This window comes from Hoplias malabaricus, chromosome 12 (assembly GCF_029633855.1).
Source record: "Hoplias malabaricus isolate fHopMal1 chromosome 12, fHopMal1.hap1, whole genome shotgun sequence".
NCBI classification, from domain to species: Eukaryota; Metazoa; Chordata; class Actinopteri; order Characiformes; family Erythrinidae; genus Hoplias; species Hoplias malabaricus.
In genome coordinates, this window is record NC_089811.1 from 27,886,248 (window position 1) to 27,908,629 (window position 22,382).

Below are 22,382 nucleotides of genomic sequence, written 5' to 3' on the forward strand. Positions count from 1 at the left end.
CATGATGAATGTTTACATGCACTTAATATCCTAGGAGAACAAGTTAATTTTGTTGTTATGGCGATCTGAAACATACTACCACCTTATTTTGAAGGTCGGTGCTTTTTGCACTTTCTTTTGACTTTCTGGATAAAGTTGTGGAAACCTACCAGTACTGCAGTTTTAATTTCCTGCTTATTCCACTAAAAACCCTGAAAAACATGCACAGTTCAGGTCTGCAAGACTGGATAACCATAAAATGAGCCAGTAAATTATTTACACAGCCTCCAAACCACCCTGCAACTGTGAAGTTCATGATTGTAATAAAAACACCTTGTTATAAAATCCAGATGTTTCTCTAATCCTTGTCCATCGGTGGAGTCAGAAATATTGAGATATTTTTACTGTTTTGGATCACTTACGGTGGAAATGTTTCCAAATTCACTGCATTACTGAAAGTGCTACAAAACATAACAAATGAGTTTGTGGTCATTCAAACAGTGAATAAAAACTTAGACACGTTAAAACTTCAGCCACATACAAAAAAACACATTATTTTCCCTCAAACATACTGTTCCATCTTAAAAGATGCAGAGCTTAGAACTTTGTTTCGCCACAAATCGAAGACGTTCCCTTTAACAAATCCTTTTTCTTCACAGTACAAAGAGCCCATTTCCAATCCTAATCTATTTAATAACTGATGTCTTGTAAAGCACTGTTCATATACAGTGTGCACATCTACCATCCCATATTTAATGTATAATACAAATATTCAGATGACATCCATGGCTTATTGATCAAAGTTAATATACAAGTTCAAATTGATGTCCTTTTCCTTGGCCCAACAACGATATGCCAAAATTTAGTCAGTAGCCTTTTCTGCCCCTGAATCGAGATCGTGTGTCCAGCTGTAAGAAAGAAAAAGACAGCTTATATATTATAACAACATAAAGTCACATTTTACACATCTATTTACCTGAATCCACTGCATTTTAAGTACAAACAACCTCCAGATGCTGGCATTATACAGTGCTTGTGAATGAAAATATTACAAATTAAGATTAGACTACTCACCAATGACCTTTTGCATTCGAAGAAAGTCAACTGCAAGTGTTTGCAATAGCCCTCCTTTAAACACTCACTCGGCTTCTTTCCTTCCTGAAATCATAAAAGACGATTTCATTGCAGAGTATCAAAAGCTAACCGACATAAGCTCTTCATAAATGAAATTAGAAGGACATTGAGCAGGGAAATTACTTTCTTCTTTCACGACTGGAACTGAGTGTAAAGCAGTGTACACATGATGCCAGATTACCGCGGTAAAGTTGGCTCAGCGTTCGATATTCGCCAGACATTCACCCACGAATATCCTGGTTATTAAAAAAAACAAAATGTACACGCCAAATGACTATTTCAGTGAAATTACTACATATTGTGAACTAATTCACACACACTGGCGTTCAATGTTTTTACTGCTGTAAGATGTGAAAATATCATTATGTGATTTACAGATGAGTTCTTTCTGGCGGAGAAGCGCTTTAGCGACGCAACTTCTTTTCAAAATAAAAGTCTTGGATATGAGCCATTTAAATATGTAAACCCTGTAACACACTTTTGAAAGCTGATTGAACATCAGCTTCCCTATGTGTTGTATGTAAACCTTGTAACAACTTTGTGAAAACAGATTCTATGTCAGATTTTCTATATTTTCTGTTTCTGAACTAGGAAAAATGGGTTTCACAATTAAACGACATGACCCACGGACCCAATTTCAGTCCTATGATGTAGTACACCCAAGGACCAATACATTTCATGCTCATTTGGACATGTGAACCTTTTAAAAAATTTGTGAAATCAAATTCTATGTCAGATTTCCTATATTTTCTATGGGTTGATGGGTGTCACAATTCAATGACATGACCCACGGACCCAATTTCAGTCCTGTGATGAAGTACACCCAAGGACCAATAAATTTCATACTCATTTGGACTTGTGAACCTTGTAACAAATTTGTGAAAACACAATCTATCCGAGATTTCCTATATTTTCTGTTTCTGGACTAGGAAAGACGGGTTTCACAAATAAATGACATGACTCACAGCCCAAATTTCGGGCCTATGATGAAGTACACCCAAGGACCAATAAATTTCATACTCATTTGGACATGTGAACCTTGTAACAAATTTGTGAAATCAGATTTTATATGAGATTTTCTATATTTTCTGTTTTCGGACTAGGAAAGATGGGTTTCACAATTAAATGACATGACTCACAGCCCAAATTTCAGGCCTATGATGAAGTACACCCAAGGACCAATAAATTTCATACTCATTTGGACATGTGAACCTTGTAACAAATTTGTGAAAACAAATTCTATGTCAGATTTTCTATATTTTCTGTTTCTGAACTAGGAAAAATGGGTTTCACAATTTAACGACATGACCCACGGATCCAATTTCAGTCCTATGATGTAGTACACCCAAGGACCAATACATTTCATGCTCATTTGGACATGTGAACCTTTTAAAAAATTTGTGAAATCAAATTCTATGTCAGATTTCCTATATTTTCTCTGGGTTGATGGGTGTCACAATTCAATGACATGACCCACGGACCCAATTTCAGTCCTGTGATGAAGTACACCCAAGGACCAATAAATTTCATACTCATTTGGACTTGTGAACCTTGTAACAAATTTGTGAAAACAGATACAATATGAGATTTCCTATATTTTCTGTTTCTGAACTAGGAAAGATGGGTTTCACAATTAAATGACATGACCCACAGACCCAATTTCGGGCCTATGATGTAGTACACCCAAGGACCAATAAATTTCATACTCATTTGGACTTGTGAACCTTGTAACAAATTTGTGAAAACACAATCTATCCGAGATTTCCTATATTTTCTGTTTCTGGACTAGGAAAGACGGGTTTCACAATTAAATGACATGACCCACAGACCCAATTTCGGGCCTATGATGTAGTACACCCAAGGACCAATAAATTTCATACTCATTTGGACTTGTGAACCTTGTAACAAACTTGTGAAAACAGATTTTATATGAGATTTTCTATATTTTCTGTTTTCGGACTAGGAAAGATAGGTTTCACAATTAAATGACATGACCCACAGACCCAATTTCGGGCCTATGATGTAGTACACCCAAGGACCAATAAATTTCATACTCATTTGGACTTGTGAACCTTGTAACAAATTTGTGAAAACACAATCTATCCGAGATTTCCTATATTTTCTGTTTCTGGACTAGGAAAGACGGGTTTCACAATTAAATGACATGACTCACAGCCCAAATTTCGGGCCTATGATGTAGTACACCCAAGGACCAATACATTTCATACTCATTTGGACATGTGAACCTTGTAACAAATTTGTGAAAACACATTTTATATGAGATTTTCTATATTTTCTGTTTTCGGACTAGGAAAGATGGGGATCACAATTAAGTCTTCGAACTGCACATTTTATTTAGGTTGGTTGTAGATGCTCTAAAATATATATTTTTGAACATAAAATTATGCACTATCCTGCTGAACTACAGGAACTGTTATTTAACTATTTACATCAACACACACAGGGACATATTACACATCAGTGCAGTGTGGACAGTGCAGGTCCTGTCCAGTTTGAGAGAATGTCTCCCATTCTTCTGGTGTCATTGCCAGATGCCAATTTGTGTTGGAACCAGAAATTGCACACATTACACTGTATCAGCAGAGTAAATATAAAAAAAAAAAAAAAGAGAGAAAAAGAAACATGTAATTGACTGTTATTTAGAGACTGACAAACCTTGATCTATTACAACAAACTGGAATACTGACCCACTGTGTATAACAGGGATAATACCTCCGTGCGCACATGTGGCATAATTCATCCAGATTATCTGAAATAGGTAATTTTGGAGAGAAATCAATTAATATGACATTTTAACTGATTTCTATATCTTTATCCTGAGTTTTTATTTTAATATATATTATAAATTGCTGTTCACTCCCAGTGTTTTTGATTATTTGTAGGATTCAAGCAAATTATTTTGTACATTTGCAAACATCACACTAACCTTGGGTTTCCCAAATTGTATATTTATTTTTAAATCAAATATTTCAAATAACATTTTTTATAACATGAAGAACTTTGCAAGTAAGTACCTTTCCTCCTATTCCTAATGTAACACATTGTGCAGCAATGAATGTAAGTTATTGGAACCTCTACTTGCAAAGTTCATCACAAACTGAAGCAGCTGTATTACAACAGGATCATTAGAGTTGGGAATTTATGGAAACTATTCATCAAGAGAAAAATGTTATTTGAAATATTTGATTTAAAAATAAATATACAGTTTGGGAAACCCAAGGTTAGTGTGATGTTTGCAAATGTACAAAATAATTTGCTTGAATCCTACAAATAATCAAAAACACTGGGAGTGAACAGCAATTTATAATATTAATTAAAATAAAAACTCAGGATAAAGATATAGAAATCAGTTAAAATGTCATATTAATTGATTTCTCTCCAAAATTACCTATTTCAGATAATCTGGATGAATTATGCCACATGTGCGCACGGAGGTATTATCCCTGTTATACACAGTGGGTCAGTATTCCAGTTTGTTGTAATAGATCAAGGTTTGTCAGTCTCTAAATAACAGTCAATTACATGTTTCTTTTTCTCTCTTTTTTTTTTTTATATTTACTCTGCTGATACAGTGTAATGTGTGCAATTTCTGGTTCCAACACAAATTGGCATCTGGCAATGACACCAGAAGAATGGGAGACATTCTCTCAAACTGGACAGGACCTGCACTGTCCACACTGCACTGATGTGTAATATGTCCCTGTGTGTGTTGATGTAAATAGTTAAATAACAGTTCCTGTAGTTCAGCAGGATAGTGCATAATTTTATGTTCAAAAATATATATTTTAGAGCATCTACAACCAACCTAAATAAAATGTGCAGTTCGAAGACTTAATTGTGATCCCCATCTTTCCTAGTCCGAAAACAGAAAATATAGAAAATCTCATATAAAATGTGTTTTCACAAATTTGTTACAAGGTTCACATGTCCAAATGAGTATGAAATGTATTGGTCCTTGGGTGTACTACATCATAGGCCCGAAATTTGGGCTGTGAGTCATGTCATTTAATTGTGAAACCCGTCTTTCCTAGTTCAGAAACAGAAAATATAGAAAATCTGACATAGAATTTGTTTTCACAAATTTGTTACAAGGTTCACATGTCCAAATGAGTATGAAATTTATTGGTCCTTGGGTGTACTTCATCATAGGCCCGAAATTTGGGCTGTGAGTCATGTCATTTATTTGTGAAACCCGTCTTTCCTAGTCCAGAAACAGAAAATATAGGAAATCTCGGATAGATTGTGTTTTCACAAATTTGTTACAAGGTTCACATGTCCAAATGAGTATGAAATTTATTGGTCCTTGGGTGTACTTCATCATAGGCCTGAAATTTGGGCTGTGAGTCATGTCATTTAATTGTGAAACCCATCTTTCCTAGTCCGAAAACAGAAAATATAGAAAATCTCATATAAAATCTGATTTCACAAATTTGTTACAAGGTTCACATGTCCAAATGAGTATGAAATTTATTGGTCCTTGGGTGTACTTCATCATAGGCCCGAAATTTGGGCTGTGAGTCATGTCATTTATTTGTGAAACCCGTCTTTCCTAGTCCAGAAACAGAAAATATAGGAAATCTCGGATAGATTGTGTTTTCACAAATTTGTTACAAGGTTCACAAGTCCAAATGAGTATGAAATTTATTGGTCCTTGGGTGTACTTCATCACAGGACTGAAATTGGGTCCGTGGGTCATGTCATTGAATTGTGACACCCATCAACCCATAGAAAATATAGGAAATCTGACATAGAATTTGATTTCACAAATTTTTTAAAAGGTTCACATGTCCAAATGAGCATGAAATGTATTGGTCCTTGGGTGTACTACATCATAGGACTGAAATTGGGTCCGTGGGTCATGTCGTTTAATTGTGAAACCCATTTTTCCTAGTTCAGAAACAGAAAATATAGAAAATCTGACATAGAATCTGTTTTCACAAAGTTGTTACAAGGTTTACATACAACACATAGGGAAGCTGATGTTCAATCAGCTTTCAAAAGTGTGTTACAGGGTTTACATATTTAAATGGCTCATATCCAAGACTTTTATTTTGAAAAGAAGTTGCGTCGCTAAAGCGCTTCTCCGCCAGAAAGAACTCATCTGTAAATCACATAATGATATTTTCACATCTTACAGCAGTAAAAACATTGAACGCCAGTGTGTGTGAATAAGTTCACAATATGTAGTAATTGCACTGAAATAGTCATTTGGCGTGTACATTTTGTTTTTTTTAATAACCAGGATATTCGTGGGTGAATGTCTGGCGAATATCGAACGCTGAGCCAACTTTACCGCGGTTGCCAGATTTTGGGTACGAATCAAACGGCACTGCATATTAAACTGATCCTACACCCAGTAGAGTAAATGTCAGACAGTGAGTCGTGCAATTTTACAGAGGGTTTTTAAGGGTTTTTATTAGACATAATACGTGTGTGGAGACGCCTTTATTTCATGACTTACAAAGTGCACTACATTTGGGATTTGGCCTCTGAAAGGTTTGGTTTTTCTGAAAGTCATAAGAGCAGTGCTCCACGACTGGACAACAGATTTAAGATTTTGCAATGAATAACTGATTAAATAAATGTTTACTTTACAAAAACAAAAATGAACCAGAGGAAGACGGACTGTAGTCAGTTTAAATATGCTATGATAGTTACTCTACCTTCACAACGCAATCGTGTTGGAGCAGACATGCTTTAAAATCCTCTCTGACTCCAGCACAAGCACCGCCTTCTTCCTCTTTATCCTCGTAGTATTTTGGCATTGTTTTCAGTTTGCATTAATTTATAAGACGCTGCTGTGAGGATAAAACTAAAGCCATAACACAGGCTAAAGCACATTAAAAAGGGCTACGAAGACGGCCATGATTTCTGCGCGGTGCTTTCTGGGAGTGTTGCACCGAATTCTGTGACCGCCGAGTTGTGTGACCTTAGAGGGCGCTACTTCATAGCCATGGCATACGGGGTTACAGTTTCTGACAGCTGCCTTGAGAATATGTGACCTCTAGAGTTACAGAACTCGACCGTTACAGAATTCTCACGGCAGCTGTTCTGTTCTGACGGGTTGTTCTGCCTTGGGGGCATATCTTCTGCTTGTACTTCTGTAGGCAGCATTTTCTGATACAATACCTTTAGCTTATCAGTCTCTTACTGTTTTATTTAAGCAACTCTACGTATAAAAGTACTCTATGGCAGCACATTGTACCGAGGTCTATCAGGCTGTAGCCGAATATTAAAATTCTGATGTTTTTTTAAGAGACCGAATGGTTTTATTGTTTTGTAATTTCATAATTTTAACAAGCACGATTTTTATTTTACAGAGATGTAAATGGTATCATTCAGAGTCAGACTGAATTTCCACTCTCGACCACAAGAGTGCGCCATCTCCGCACAATTATCCTACTGTAAAACTCGATCTGATACAAGATGATCCAATGGTTAATACATTCACCGACTCACAATAAAAGAGATTTAATTCACACATTAAGGCTCAAAAGTTTAGGGTCACTGTGAAATGTTCTTGTTTGCAGTCAGAATTTTAGCTGACAATTTTTGGCTGAATATTTTTAAAGATATTTTGGAGGTGTGTTTTGGGTCATTATCCTGTTGTACGATAATATTGGCCCCAATCAAGCGTTGTTTGGTAGCCTTCCTTCTTCAAGGTTCATTTAACTCTATATAGACCTCCTGTTTTACCACTTCCAACGCATCCCCATTGATAAATGGCATTAATTGGTCTTGCATCTTTTCATTGTTTCTGCACCTCACAGATTCTTCTGTTTGATCCAAAGTTCTGAAACGTAGACTCATCTATCCATAACACATTCTTCCAGTGTCCAGTGCCTTTTCTCTTTGGCCCATCATGGCCTTTCCTTTTTATAGGGCAGTCTGAGGCATGGCTTTTTCTTGACTATTTTGCCATGAAGTCCAGCATCCTGAAGTCGCCTCTTCACTGACAGTTACTGACACTGGTGTTTGATGGGTAGCATTTCTAAAATTGCACACACTAAGATATTTATCTTCTTGCAAAGTTGTGGATCGGGGCCTCCCACTCCTTTTTCTGTCCTTGTTAGAGCCAGCCTGTGCTAATCTCTGAAGGGAGTAGTTAAGAGCATGGTAAGATATTTTCAGTTCCTTTGCAATATCTCCCATTGAGTAGCCCTCCTTTCTTAACACAACACATGACTAATGGATCTCTAAAGAAAGTTGTTCCTTTTAGGCAATTTTGAGTCAGTAAGCAAACCAACAATGGCTGATGCTGCAGATACTAAACTAACCTAGAATATTGTGCTCCCTTATTAGTATACGTTTTTTCAGCTGTGCAACAAAATTGACAATGGACTATCAAACAGAAACTCCAGGAATTATTGATCCACCACCTAACCTTTAATGCATGTTGTGCAGTAACTTACATGTGTCTTTGTATGGTGTTCATAGCAGTCTCCCCACGTCATCAGATCTCATTTAAAATAGTTTTTCTAATCAATTGCAACAAAAGATCTGCAGGATAACGGTAGCTTTTTAAAAACCTTAATATCTTAAATCTCAAGAGAATCTAACTCAATCCAGGGGCTAGCTTTTCTGTCTTTAAGTGAAAACACTCAGGATAGCCCTCATTGCCCTCTAATTTAAAAGTATGAAAGAGCAGGGTTAATCTGATGTAGGCTCAATAGGTGAATATTAATTGGTAGAATATTAAAGTTCAAACAACTGATTTTAGATGCGAGCAGCAAATTGAGCTGCCTTGTGACTTACGTTTACCAAGATGCTCCACAGGGGGCCCTATTATTATTATTGTTTTGCATCACTGACAGGGTCTTAGTTGAATATTAAACAAAATTGATATTTTTTTGCAAAGTTTTACAATGGTAGTCTCAAAACGTGTCTGAAATGTCTGTGACGATGGACAAAACAAAATGATTCATGTACAGACAGAAAAACTGAAAAAGACAAAAAATGACATGTCAAGTTTGATTTATTTCTGTACTCTCTCCATTCAAAAAATGTCAGTTGAAATCAGATGCACAGATGAAGGCACATTAAAGACTGGGATGCACCAGACAAGGGGAATCTTATTATGATAATGTGGACCAAAAATGTATTATTTTAAATATAAAAAAAAAAATACAAATAAAAAAATAAATAAAAATAAAAATAAAAGGGGGCGGGTGCTCAGATGTTTCAGACCAGGTATAATGAGCCTTCTGAAGATTTAATTTGTTCTCACTCATCTAATCATACTGCACAATTGTTCAAGGATCAGGGAAGATAAATTAATAATGACCCCTAACCTGGGCTAGTTGTAGATAAACTTCATACTACAGGGCCTTCCCTAATCCAGTTTATTCAAAACAAAACTTTGTTCAAAAGGAAACAAGATTAGACATTACACAGCACATTGTCTGAGTACAGTTACAGGCGCTCTTTTGCGCATTTGCTTGTCTTAAAATCCAGAAAAATAATGCTTCAAATTTGTAAACATACATATTTTGACTTCTACACAACAGCATGTTTAAAGACTTCCCCTGATCAAATTCATCCCCACACAAATGATATGTACTTGAAAGTGATACACATTAAAAAGCTAAATGTGCGTACAGTAAATGGTCATATAATGGCATGAATTTGCAAGGTCAACTCACATTTCTAGGACAGCTCTAAAAGATATTTACAATCAAATGAGATGAGAGCACTTGGGGAATTTGTACAGTAGATACCCAAACTCCTCCTCAGCCAGTTGCATTGACAGTGCTGAAATTCAAAAACCACAGAATTCAACTGAACTATTTCTGCAGATAATGTCAATAAAACGTAACAACTGTTGTACTACAGTTCTCAGTTAAAATTTGTCAGTCAGTTCTCATAAACATTAGAGCTTGTCTTTAATTGTGAAGTAACGATTTATCAGCTACATTAATGATCTATCAATTATAATTCTAAGAATTTAGTTTTTTTTTTCTGATCATATCTATTATAACGGTCTACATCTGAAAGCGAGTCACACCTAGAGCCAGCTATTGTACAGCACTGAACATGGTAAGGAGACATCAAGTAGCAATGATTCAAGGGTATTTGACAGACAACATGACAGTAGACCCCTTGAAATGAAAAATGTATAGTAAAAATATGTCTATATATGTCAACAGACAACTTCTGGAGTAAAAGGACGTATGTAATCATTTGATGCGTTTGGCCTTGGACATATTAAATGGGAATTCTAAGGAATTTTACAGAAAAATTGCTAAATGAAATAGTTAAGATATTTAAAAAGATAATTCAGGCTGGTTTGATGTGAAACTTTCTGCTTTAGAAATACAAACAGCTAGAAATGTTGACATCTTTAATGACAGGAAGCACTTATGAAATGTATAAATGCCTGTACTACAATAATTAGTTACCAATATACTGCTTGTTGCCTGAGAAATTGTCTTTCAACAGTTTGGAAAGAATCTTTTGGCCTTGAACATATTTTTAATCCATTAACAGAGAATTTTACGCAGTGTGTTGCCAAGCAAAATATAACCCAATGAACTTAAAAAAGGTCTTACTATTATCAACATTACATATAAAAACGTGGGAAAATACACAAAAATCTTACTGTTTTTAGGAAAAAAATGGCTGTATTTTTGCTATTACATAGCAAACACTGTAAATTAATGAGCATCATTTCACATCATACCGCGCTGAATAATTCACTATGAAATGCCAACATCCCAACAACTACATTTTTGTATATATTTTAATAAAACAGGCCATGTTCTGAATAGGAATTTGTGGAAAAAAAATTGTCAATTTTAGCGTCTAATTCCAGTCTGTGCGTGTTACTGATCTACAAACTTAGTTATTACTCCAATACACTTATTTCATCTTCTTTCAGATTGAATAAGCTTGTGTTTTTGTCAGGAACAGCTGAGGTACATCTAGATAAAGTTCTAAATTCACCTTTTCTGGGACTGAGAACTACTGTGTCTAACTCATATCTGAGTCTTTGGGAACCCTCAGCTCCTTTATATCTTTATTCTTTTCAAATCATAATAAACCTGGGACCAATGTTCAGCTTTTCTACAACCTTTTTACCTGGTTGAGTTATAATGGAGGGAAAAAATACAAACAAAGCATGGACTAGCAGTGAATCTTCAAAGACTGGCCTGGAAATCTTATCTTTAAACAGTCCTGTGTCACACCAGGACTAGGACATGTGGAGGCAGTCCCTTTCCAGTCGTCTAGGGGACACTGGACGTTAAGGCACAAATGTGGGGGACCTGTACCCATTGGAACTACACAGAAAGAAAAGGGGAAAAAAAGAAAGAAAAAAAACAAAAAAAAAAAAACAAACAAACAACACAAATATGAACCAGAATCTTCACTTGAAGCCACAATTAATAAAATGCAAATATTTACTCCAAATATTTACCAAATCAAATATTTACTTCTGCACATTTCTAGGATTCACAGCATAAAAAATAAAAATTTTCCTCTTGTACAAATTAAAGATTTATTTCAAATAAGTTAAAGTCACCTTCATAGATCGTCTAAATAATAATATTAATATATATCCCTTCTGCTGAAAGGCCATAGTTGATTGGTTTACGTCAAAGGACACTGAGGGGTAGAAAGGCCTTTCCTGTTACACAGGTAGGGGTTCTGAAATCAGTTTTTTTTTTTGTTCTGTAGAAATTTGTTTCAAGAAATATTTTGGCAAAGTAGTCATTACAACAAATTTCATGGTCATAAATATGTTTAAACATTGTATCAGGCTCTGACAATTAAATGTGAGAGGTGAAACCAACAAAAAACATCTCTTTAACACAAAATATCGCAATTGATTTCTCTTCTCACAAATTTTTGTTAAGTATAAAGCACTTATTTGACACACGGTCAAAGTCATATGGTCCATGGTAATACAGTACTGAAAACATTCTCCTTCGGTATGGGCAGTCACTATCTTCAACCTATCGTCAAACCTTCATGATAGCACTGATCGCAAACCTTCAAGGCATAACTTCAGTCTCTGGTAACATGCCTTCAGAAAGCATCCTTTTTATACAGTAGTATTCACACTGGCAAACACAAAAGAAGAAAAATGACTTGACAACATGAGATCCTCCAAGAGAAAAGTAAACAGTAGAAATCAACAAAGGAAAACTTGCAAGCAAGAAACAAAGGGGGACGGAAAGAAAAATAGAAAGACAAAGGGATAAAGAGTTTGTAAAAGTCAGCAATCCTTGAAGTGACATCATGATTGGTAGCGTCCATGTGCTCTGTTGATGTCACTGTATTTTGGAACGCTGAAGAGCTTGTACAGCAGAGCTGGGCCCTGTGGGGACCACCAGTGGAGACCTACAAACAGTTATCCAGCAACTCTCTTTATGTGGATCTGAGTGGAGAAATAATAGCAGAATACAAAGGCATCACTAGAACATTCTGCATCATTCCTTACATTAATCAAAATATTTCCACAGAATTGGAATCAAGGAATCCATTTTTCTTTATATCTACTGAATGGAAAATGCACAACAGGCTTACCTCACTAATAATAGCCCACACAGCAGAGTCCTTCAAGACAGTTAAACGTACAGCAGCCACTGGGTTAAAGACAGGTTCAACTGTGCTTTCAGCCACTCCTTTCTCAAACTCAGCTGCAGATGTAAAGAGAGAAAAAGCAAAAGAGAGAGAAAGAGAGAAGAAAACAGTAGCATTTATTCTGTAAACACACATCTTAAACTAAAACATCTGTATTCCTGGGTTGCAGTCACAATTTATCATTAATTTTTTTGTTTTTTTTTTTGTTTTTTTTTATGGGCACCATATTGGGGACCGAGTGTCTGGTTTCAAAGCACAGCACATTGTGTTTTAGTAATGTGTATGGTGAATACCACAGTAGTGCAGTGACATCACCTGCAACACATGAAAAGCAACTTACCAATTCTGTAGAAATGGTCATCTGTACGTTTATATTTCTCTTTGGTCTTCAGTGTTTTGTCCTGCAACCAATCAGTCAGAAAAGCAACAACATAATTAACTTAGAATTCTGCTAATGCAATAAAATAGATGAAATATCTCAACATCCACAAGCTTTGTTATGCACTAATAAAACTAACATTAAGCTTCACCTACGGCAGTCCTTTGACAGTATCAAAGGCTCTAATGGATTCACTAAGCTCTTTTTACACAGCAGGGCTGTGGGCTGCAACCTCATTACCAGAGCAGCACAACCTACTGTTGGCTAAAATTAGATGCAGTGATAACATTCAGTAGAGCACAGAAAAATATGAAACTTGTAACAGAACCCAAACTGCTGTCAACATATAAGTCAACAAGCTATATCATAAAAACATATGTGTTTTATTTTTTGACTCACCGAGAAGGGCAAAATCTCAACTGTAGTGTTTTCAATTTTGTCTCCTGGGTGCTCCTGGTTACCACTGCGGAACAGGAACCTGCCAATTAAACTAACTGTTAACAATAACACATTAGTTCACTAATGTATCTACAGTACATAAACACACAGCACAAGTTAATATAAAGGTTCACCAAACAGATCCCAACATGAGTTACTAATTAGGCATTGTCACACATTAATAAACTGAGATCTCCTCTTATTAGTGAGAGGGAGAGGGAGTGAGAGAGAGAGAGAATATGAAAACAGAACAAATGTGAAGGATACAAAGATGAGTGAAAATAAAAATGAATAATGGCCCTTTTCACAATCTCTAAGCCAGTAATTCTGTCTGCCTCTCTTTCAACCTGCTGTGTCTTACTGCTAGAGCCAAAATAATTCATTTTAATTTACCTTTCAATGTAAAGTATTGCAATTCTTCAATCAACTTGCTCACATTTGCTGTCTTTCTCTTTTCCACTGTGCTGAACACGTGGGAGGCACAGGTTCTTATTTTTAGCAAATTCTGATTAGCTGGGCCTATTTCCCAATGAGGGCACAGAAGCATGGTAGATAATTCTGTGCATGCCTCTGTGTATTTGCACATGTGCAGCATTCACAATGTGAGAAAGAAGGAAAATACAGAACGTATGGAATGAACAATGAAAAAGAAAAGAGAAACTAAATTAGGGAATATAAAAAGAAAGAAAAGAAATGCAAACAAAGGAAGAGCAAGAGAAGAAAGGTGAAGCAAGACAGAGAAAAGAAAGACGGAATGAAACAGAGCTAAGAAAGTTAGGGAGACAAAGAAGAGAAAGGAAGAGATAGAGAGAAAGAGAGAACAAACTTCTCAATGTTGACTGGTCGGTCAAATTTGAAGAGCACATAATCTCCTGCCATGGGGGTAATGGCCCAGAAGAAATCTTCTCCCATGTAAGTTTTCTCCAGTGTGTGACCCTGGTAGACCTTAAGGGACGTAGACACCTCTGCAGGTGGGTTCACATGGATTTTATGCAGTAGTGGCTTCAGGAAGTCCTTATCCTGACAAAGAAAACAGAGCTTCCAGTAAAAATAAGGTCACAATATCACACTGTGTAAATGAAAAGTCACAGTTAATGGAAATCTGTGGCTCTGAAAAAAAGTGACATAACTATATACTGTCTTACAGGAAGGGAACAAGAAAACTCTGGCATGTAAAAAAAAAAAAAAAAAAAAAAAAAAAAAAAAAAAAAAAAAAAATCTCTGGATCTCTGGATTAAGGCATTACACTGACTGAACAATCTAGACTGGAAAAGATCCTTAGGTGTTGTTTCCAACAAATGCTCTCTGATTTTCCAACAGTGTCAGTAATGTGGGCATCTGTTACCTTAATATAATTACATTAGACATTGTAGGGAGTTTAACAGTTCACTGATATGAACGCTTATGTATAATTAATGTGCTTGACAACCACTGTGTTTTTGTTCGTAATAGTACTTTTTATATCTTGTTATTTTCTGACAAGACACTCCCATAGGAATGCACAGAAATATGCTTGTAAACAAAGATCACATGGTCAGACCTAGGCAACACTGAGACCCATCACAGTCTGAGATAGTCCCTTCATAACCTTTAATCCCACATTTTTGTCCTTCTTTAATTTCTATGAGAGGCTCCAGAGTGGGTGATGTCATCACCATTCTGGCTGTTGGACTGCCTGAACTGACATTTTCAGCAAAATAATTTGTCCTTAATAAAAGTCCTTATACTTTCAACTAGAAACTTAATTTAAACTTTAAATCAAACAGAATATTCCCTTCCTAACTACAGCTGTATACTTTACACTTTCACTGTTGTTCCAAGTAATTGTGTGTACATTTTTCATACAGTATTTTACTGAAATATACTGAAAAATGAGTGGCTGAATGGCTGAATATTTGATTTAATTCAAATTAAGTGACACAAATGTGTTTTCACAAAGAGTTACAGACATGTAGGCCTGGCACAGCCAATTTTTCTGGTCAATATATATGGCACTGATCTAATGATAATGAACTTTTAGCAAAAACCTAATTATTAAGAATATTCATTGGAATTGGAATATACTTTTTTTAATGTCCTAAATAAATTATACATAAATAAAAAACAACTGATTTCAACAAATTAACGTAACGGAGCCAGAATAGAGAGAGTAGGTGACGAGAAATGAGTGTTAGTGAGTGACAACACCATTAAGCAAGAGGAACCACTAACCAAACATCACCATGAAAACCAAGAAGAGCTTCAAAACGTTGTTGACAAATCTAAGTCAGGGTTGGGTTTTTAAAAAATATCCAAATCTCTGATGATCACTCAGAGCACCATCAAATGGAAAGAATGAAGTACCACAACAAACCAGCCAAGACAGGGCCGAAGGTAATCCTGAAGGAGCTGCAGAGTTCCCAAGCAGAGGCCGGAATATCTGTCCATATGACCACAAAACGCCATAAGTTTGCCAAAAGTTATACTCCACAAATGTATGGAGGAAGATGCTCTGGTAAGATGAGATCAAAATGGCCACCACTGGCATGGCCTAGTCAAAGCTCAGACCTTAATCCTATTGAGAAGGTACTGACTTTAGGGGTGTGACTTATTATGAACACTCAAGTTTTCTGTTATTTTGTCCTATTCATTGCTTGCTTCTCAATAAAAAATAAAATCAAATGTTCAAAGTTGTAGGTATTTTCTGTAAATGAAATGATGCAAACACTTAAATAATTCAATTAATTCCAAGTTGTGAAGTAGCAAAATACAAAAAAATGCCAAGGGGATGAACACTTTCACAAGGCACTGTATTGTACAATAAGTTGAGATAAAGTAATTATTGTGACACACACATGCAGATTTACTATCATAATTAGAAACACCCTTGGAAAAAGCAAGTACTCCTACAGCATTAAAGCTGGAACCACCCAATTTTGCAGACTAGTAGACACTAAGTCTGAATGGCATGGTTCTGCTTCTCTTTGTCTGTGTATCCACAAAAATCTGTGCTACAGGTTTGCAGGTGCAATAGGCCACTCAGTCTCTCAGACATATATCTACACAAATCAAGTTTAGAACTATCAGGAGCATGAATATGGTATCAGCGCAAATTTAGATGAAATCTATGATTTCAGAATTAAAATAGCTAGTCTTTTGAAAATATCTAAAATTCAGGTAGTATTGATGTGAAAAGTAGCACCAGTAGCGTTAAGGCCCAGTCACATTGGGTTTTTGCATTTCACTTAGGGTTTGGGTTTTGCATTTCATTTCACTTTCACTTCTCAATGTTTTAAATTCAAACTGCCATACTTGGTTGTACAAACTTTGCGAGTTCGACGGCAACATACTTGATGAGTAACTGTCTCCATGGCGGGGAAAACTCATCACGCTGAGGTTGGTGTGAAATGCATTTTGAGATAAGTGACTCTCTCAAGTCTAAATAAGTCTTGTCCCAGTGCTTCATCAATAATATGGGCAGAGGAAGAACACATCCAGGTATTGTAATTGTACTTGGCTAGATGTGGACCTTTAAACAGAACAGGACTTGGGCTGCAAATGTTGATTGTTTCCCCAAGAACATGAGAAAGTAAGAACACACAAGAATGCATACTGAGAAACAGCTTTAGCCTGGTGAAATGGGTGTGGCTACGTGTAAGGCCAGCAATCAGCGCTGTAAACCCTTCTGCATTTTCACATCTGATGAGTGCTGGTGTTCTAACAGTAGCTGCAAAAAAAATTAAGAATTTCATGTGCAAAAATTCAAGGACACAAACCCAACGTGACTGTGGCTGTGTTAGCGGTGGGCCAAAGGTTTAGCTCGAGGGTGGTATTACTTAGGCCTGTGGGCCATCTATTGGGGAACCCTGCCTTAGACACTGCTTTGTAATAAACATGGCATTATTTTTTTATTTTTTTTTTTTTAAACCTAAAGTGTGCAGTGTAAAGAATTACCTGTAAGGTGTTTTAAACAAAATTACTCCCAAAAAAAATCCCTTTGCAGATTTGCCACTACTTAAATAATTATACAATTCGATATAGTGATATAACAATTCCGTGACCCTGAACTAGATACACAGTTACAGACAACGAATGAATGAATGATATAACTATTTTCAGTCCTGGTCACAACTATCATAAGATTCTCTACAATGTATCATTTAGCATAATCCCATTCTAAATGGATTTGTTTACACCTCAAATGCATTGCTTTAAAGAGGAATAGAACTAACAAAAATAAATAAATAAATAATAATAAAAAAAAAAACATTATTTACATATTTTGTCTTATCTCAAGCTTAGATTTGTTGTTTATATATGTATCAGTGTGTGGAAATATTACCGTCAGTTTCTGGATTTTTCCTGCCAGGGATGAATGTAGGCCCACGTGCTGAAATAAAGAGGGTCTGAAGCGGATCCGAAGACTGGACTTTTGTCTCTCACAGTGTTTCTACAGGAAAAAAAGGAACAACAAATGAACACAAAAGAGGGACCTTTAATATAAGTATCTGCTGCTTTTCAACCTACTGGTAACAATCCACAGGGATATTTGTCCACACTTCCAAAGTCCAGCCTTTGTTCTTAGTTAAGCATTTGTTTCTCACAATCAAAGTAATCAAAAACACATATTACTGCTGAGGCCTGGGCCCTCAGGTAAACAGTCCTTTATTCTGAGAACACTGTAATTAGAGGAATTTGCAAACACAATTTTGTCCAATCAGTATTATAATAACAGTTTCTTGATAATAATGTATTCTTTTAGAAGCCCAGTGTAGCATTGTATTCTCACTGCAGAATCACAGGTTTAGTTCAGCTTAATATTTTCTCCCAACTTCTCCCTGGATCACCACCTTAACGTGGTGGAGGGGTTTGCGTGCCTGCATGAGCTATGTTGTCGGGGGCAATGTCCCTGGTAGGGTTTATCAAGGCAAATTGGTCCTAGGTGATGGGCCATAAAGGTGAGTGATCCATAAAGTTAAAGACCCAGATGAAAAGAAGAACAACAGAGACACAGCTTCCCCTGCCTGGAGTAAGGTTACTGGGGCCCCACCCTGGAGCCAGGCCTGGGGGAGGGGCTCCTCGGTGAGTGCCTGGTGGTCGGACTTTTATTCGTGAGGTCCGGCCGGGCTCAGCCCGAAGGAGCAACATGTGTCCACTCTCCTATGGGCCCACCACTTGTGGGAGAGGTAGTAAACTGGGTCTGGTGCATTGTGGATTGGGTGGCAGCTGAGGGCGGGGACCCTGGCGTTCTGATCCTCGGTTACTGAAATTGGCTCTTGGAATGTAACCTCTCTGGTGGGAAAAGAGCCTGAGCTGGTGCACGAGGTTGAGAGATACCGGCTAAATATAGTTGGGCTCACCTCGACACACAGTATGGGCTCTGGGACCAATCTCCTTGAGAGGGGCTGGATGCTCTTTCACTCTGGAGTTGCCCAGGGTGAGAGGCGTAAGGCAGATGGGGCTTACTCATAGCCCCCCGGCTTAGCGCTTGTACGTTGTGGTGCACCCCAGTGGAAGAGAGGGTAATTTCCCTGTACCTTCCGGTTGGGGAAAGGGTTCTGACGGTTGTTTGTGCTTATGCACGGAACAGCAGTTCAGAGTACCTGGCCTTCTTGGGGACCCTAGAGGGGGTGCTGAAGAGTACTCATTCTGGGGACTCCATTGTTCTGCTGGGGGACTTCAACGGTCACGTGGGTAATGACAGTGAGGAGGGGCATGATTAGGAGGAACAACCCCGCTGAGCTGAACCTGAGTGGTGTTCTATGTCTGTCACAGTTTATTTATTACAAACACTATGTTCAAGCATAAGGGTGTCCACAAGTACACCTGGCATCAGGATACCCTACGCCGCATTTTGATGATTGACTTTATACTTGTATCATCGGACCTGCGGCCACATGTTCTGGACACTCAGGTGAAGAGAGGTGCTGAGCTGTCAACTGATCACCACCTAGTGGTGAGTTGGATCAGATGGCGGGGGGAGGATGCCGGACAGACCTGGCAGGCCCAAACGTGTGTTGAGGGTTTGCTGGGAACGTTTGGCAGAGGAACATGTCAGAAATATCTTCAGCTCCCACATCCAGCAGAGCCTCGACTGCATCCCAGGGGAGACCGCTGACATTGAGCCCGAATGGGCCATATTCCCGACCTCCATTATTGAGGCGGCTAAACGGAGCTGTGGCTGCAAGGTTGTCCACAATGCCCGAACTCATGGAGGACACCCCGGGTAAGCTGAAGAAAGAGAAAGAGCATGGTTGGCTCAAGGGACTCTGGAGGCAGCTGACAGGTACCAAAGAGCCAAGCAGAGCTTGCGGCTCTGGCTGTCGCTGAGGCAGAAGATATGCAGCCTCTATTGTACACTTGAACAAGTGAGTGCACATTTACTCTGCTGTAGTAAAAAAATTAGAAGCCTGGCAACAAGGAGAGCAGATAAATCAGTAGTGAAAAAGAATGAAGTGCCAAGGTCAGTAAGGTGACAGTTTCACCTTACAAAATATTCCATAATTACTGACGGGTGGCCTGGATGTTCTGACCTTAATTTAAATCACAGTACTACTCAGTACTATTGCAGCAGGCCTTGGAGCCCCTAACCATGACCTTTGTGTTGTATCCATGATGAAGCCTTGAACATGGGGCTATATACATTGACCTTTTTTTCAGCAAACCATTCAGCCATAAACTCAAGTAGATAGGCATAGAAGAGCATGCATTACAGGAAGGATTGGTTGTGGGGAGAGGCTTGCTGAGCCTGAGTGCAGGGATAGTAGGAAGGTAAAGGTCAGAACAGTCTCTCAATCTGTCATTCTTTGAGGTGTGAAAAGCTTCTGCTGAATTGCCCTTAGGAGCTCAGAACACTTAACAGCACAGAAAAGGGATTTGGGAGGTGTGGGGCAAACAGAAGTCACAAAAGACAGATTAGACCTTTATATAAAAACTTACAGCATCTTTCTCTGGATTGCAAACTTTCACCCACAGAATGTGGTCCAACAACCAGTCTATAGGCTTCTCCTTGTAGAACATAAATATGAACTCCACTATCAGATTCAGATCAGGAGCCTGGAACATCTTACCTAAGAGAGAAAGAGAAATAAAAGAGAGAAAGGGAGACAGACAGAGACAAGTTAATCAACAATTTTTAGACTTGGCCTACTTTATTGTCATTACAGTAAGTAGTGATATTCTGTGTGTAAATGGAGTTTAAGCCAATTCAAATCTCTCCTTGTGGAATTATTTGAGGTTATCATCAAAGACCTTTTTACAGGTTGATAAATACTGCATTATGATAAATGAAGTATGCCATTGGTTTAATAAATCCATTGGATTAAGGAGAAAATTTGGAAACAAACACTGTTTATATATATATATATATATATATATATATATATATATATATATATATATATATATATATATATATATATATATATATATATAGTCACAAACCACGCGCACACAAACCACGCGCACACACACACATATATATAGAATATACATTATTTTAAATAATAATATCATGTGCCTAAGACTTGGCTATGATATGGTCTGCACATTCATTGCTGTTTGTATCTCAGCTAAAGCATTTAAACATTTCCACGGTCATCTCTATGATCTATCATAGAGGGATTCATCCCAGTGGATTTACTCCTGCTTTGTAAGAGCTCCTTCAACTGTTTTTGTTTTGTATAAAGCAAGTTGAAACATCAGAGGTTCACAAAAACACACAGCAACAAAGTGTGGTGCAAATACACAAGGCACAGCGATTGCCTCATTTTGGCGTGCAAATCCTTGCGCCAGTTGCAGTGTGTGACCTGTAACATAGTTTAAATTGCTGGGATGATGCTTGGATGATTGAAGGCTTAGAAATTCCTGTCTGTTACGTTCCATTGTTCAAGGCTTAGCACCTGCACAGGTTCGGGAACTGCACTGGAACTGTTGGGGTCCCTTTAATAAGCTGGCTTTGAGATGTTGAACAAATACAAAACAATAGATCTAGATAGTGAATGGCAGCTAGCCAGTCAGACATCACATTTAGCTAATAAATTTGCATCATCTCTACAGATGCTAAAGTTCTCTCTGAAGGTCTGTTAAATCCGTCAACAGGGCAAAGTCAGCTATTTACACAGGTGGATATTACAGACCCCAAAGTCTTTTATATTGAAATGAAGTAAGCAATAGACCACATAATTAACAAAATAATTTAGCAGATTATTGTCATTTATCTACTTTAGGAAGACAACTGTTTGCTTGCTGAGTGAAATTTTGTTTGGATTTTTAAATGACTGATTATTTCATTGTTTAGTACATACATTTTAAATAAATTTTCATTTTTACAGAAAAATTATTTATGCAAAATTTTTGTACCAATTATTTCTGCTCAGGTTTCATGGCCCATTGTCTCTTGTAGTAAATATACAGAGACATGTGGACAATTACATTCTATTGTCAACACTACAGAGATAGAGTGAGTTATAGTTGTAATTTTATAGCAACATATGTGACAACTCGGCTGAAGCAAAAGGCAGGACTCCAAGTTTATCGTGCCTTATAATTTTACACTTCATTTAAATTATTTTTTTCATAGTAATTTTTACTAAGTAATTTTTTTACTAGTAATTTTTTATTAAATTAAGTGAAGTAATTGTCTCAGCTTAGAAATATAGGACACCTGGTACCCTACACACCCCTGACAAAAGGAATTTGTGATTTAAAAAATAAAGGTCTCTGCTAAAAAGCTGAAGACGATTTCATCTTTTAGCCTGACGATGACCCAAATCATACCTCCACAGCAACAAAATAATGGCTTCACCAGAAGACCACCCACGATTTGGAAATTTGGAAGGGCCCAGACAAAGCACAGACTAGAATCCAA

At 37.2% G+C, this 22,382-nt stretch overlaps 2 protein-coding genes across 3 annotated transcripts in view; both read right to left on the minus strand.

Moving 5' to 3' along the window:
• Positions 1–26: 26 nt before the first annotated feature.
• On the minus strand, positions 27–7,074 carry coa5 (cytochrome C oxidase assembly factor 5). The gene is made up of 3 exons (XM_066641377.1): positions 6,798–7,074; positions 1,054–1,137; positions 27–887 (listed from the first exon to the last, which is right to left on the minus strand). The coding sequence occupies exons 1-3, from the start codon at positions 6,897–6,899 to the stop codon at positions 846–848; spliced, it is 228 nt and encodes a 75-aa protein (XP_066497474.1). The 5' UTR covers positions 6,900–7,074; the 3' UTR covers positions 27–845.
• Positions 7,075–9,098: 2,024 nt separating this feature from the next.
• mgat4a (alpha-1,3-mannosyl-glycoprotein 4-beta-N-acetylglucosaminyltransferase A) overlaps positions 9,099–22,382 on the minus strand; it is a 49,163-nt gene continuing 35,879 nt past the window's right edge. For both annotated transcript variants that reach the window (XM_066686996.1, XM_066686997.1), the window contains exons 10-16: positions 20,453–20,583; positions 17,856–17,963; positions 14,361–14,554; positions 13,496–13,574; positions 13,058–13,118; positions 12,661–12,773; positions 9,099–12,511 (exon numbers count right to left, since the gene is read on the minus strand). In XM_066686996.1, the coding sequence (XP_066543093.1) occupies positions 12,485–12,511; positions 12,661–12,773; positions 13,058–13,118; positions 13,496–13,574; positions 14,361–14,554; positions 17,856–17,963; positions 20,453–20,583 (713 nt within the window). In that variant the 3' untranslated portion in view covers positions 9,099–12,484. The remainder of the gene's footprint in view (positions 12,512–12,660; positions 12,774–13,057; positions 13,119–13,495; positions 13,575–14,360; positions 14,555–17,855; positions 17,964–20,452; positions 20,584–22,382) is intronic.

Bases quoted from the DNA above. Each gene is read 5' to 3' on its own strand.
- coa5 (XM_066641377.1), bottom strand. From the start codon at position 6,899: ATGCCAAAATACTACGAGGATAAAGAGGAAGAAGGCGGTGCTTGTGCT. The intron at 1,138-6,797 runs GTAGAGTAACTA...TTATGATTTCAG, and splicing joins AACACGATTGCGTTGTGAAG to GAAGGAAAGAAGCCGAGTGA. The intron at 888-1,053 runs GTGAGTAGTCTA...TCTTTCTTACAG, and splicing joins TCGAATGCAAAAGGTCATTG to CTGGACACACGATCTCGATT.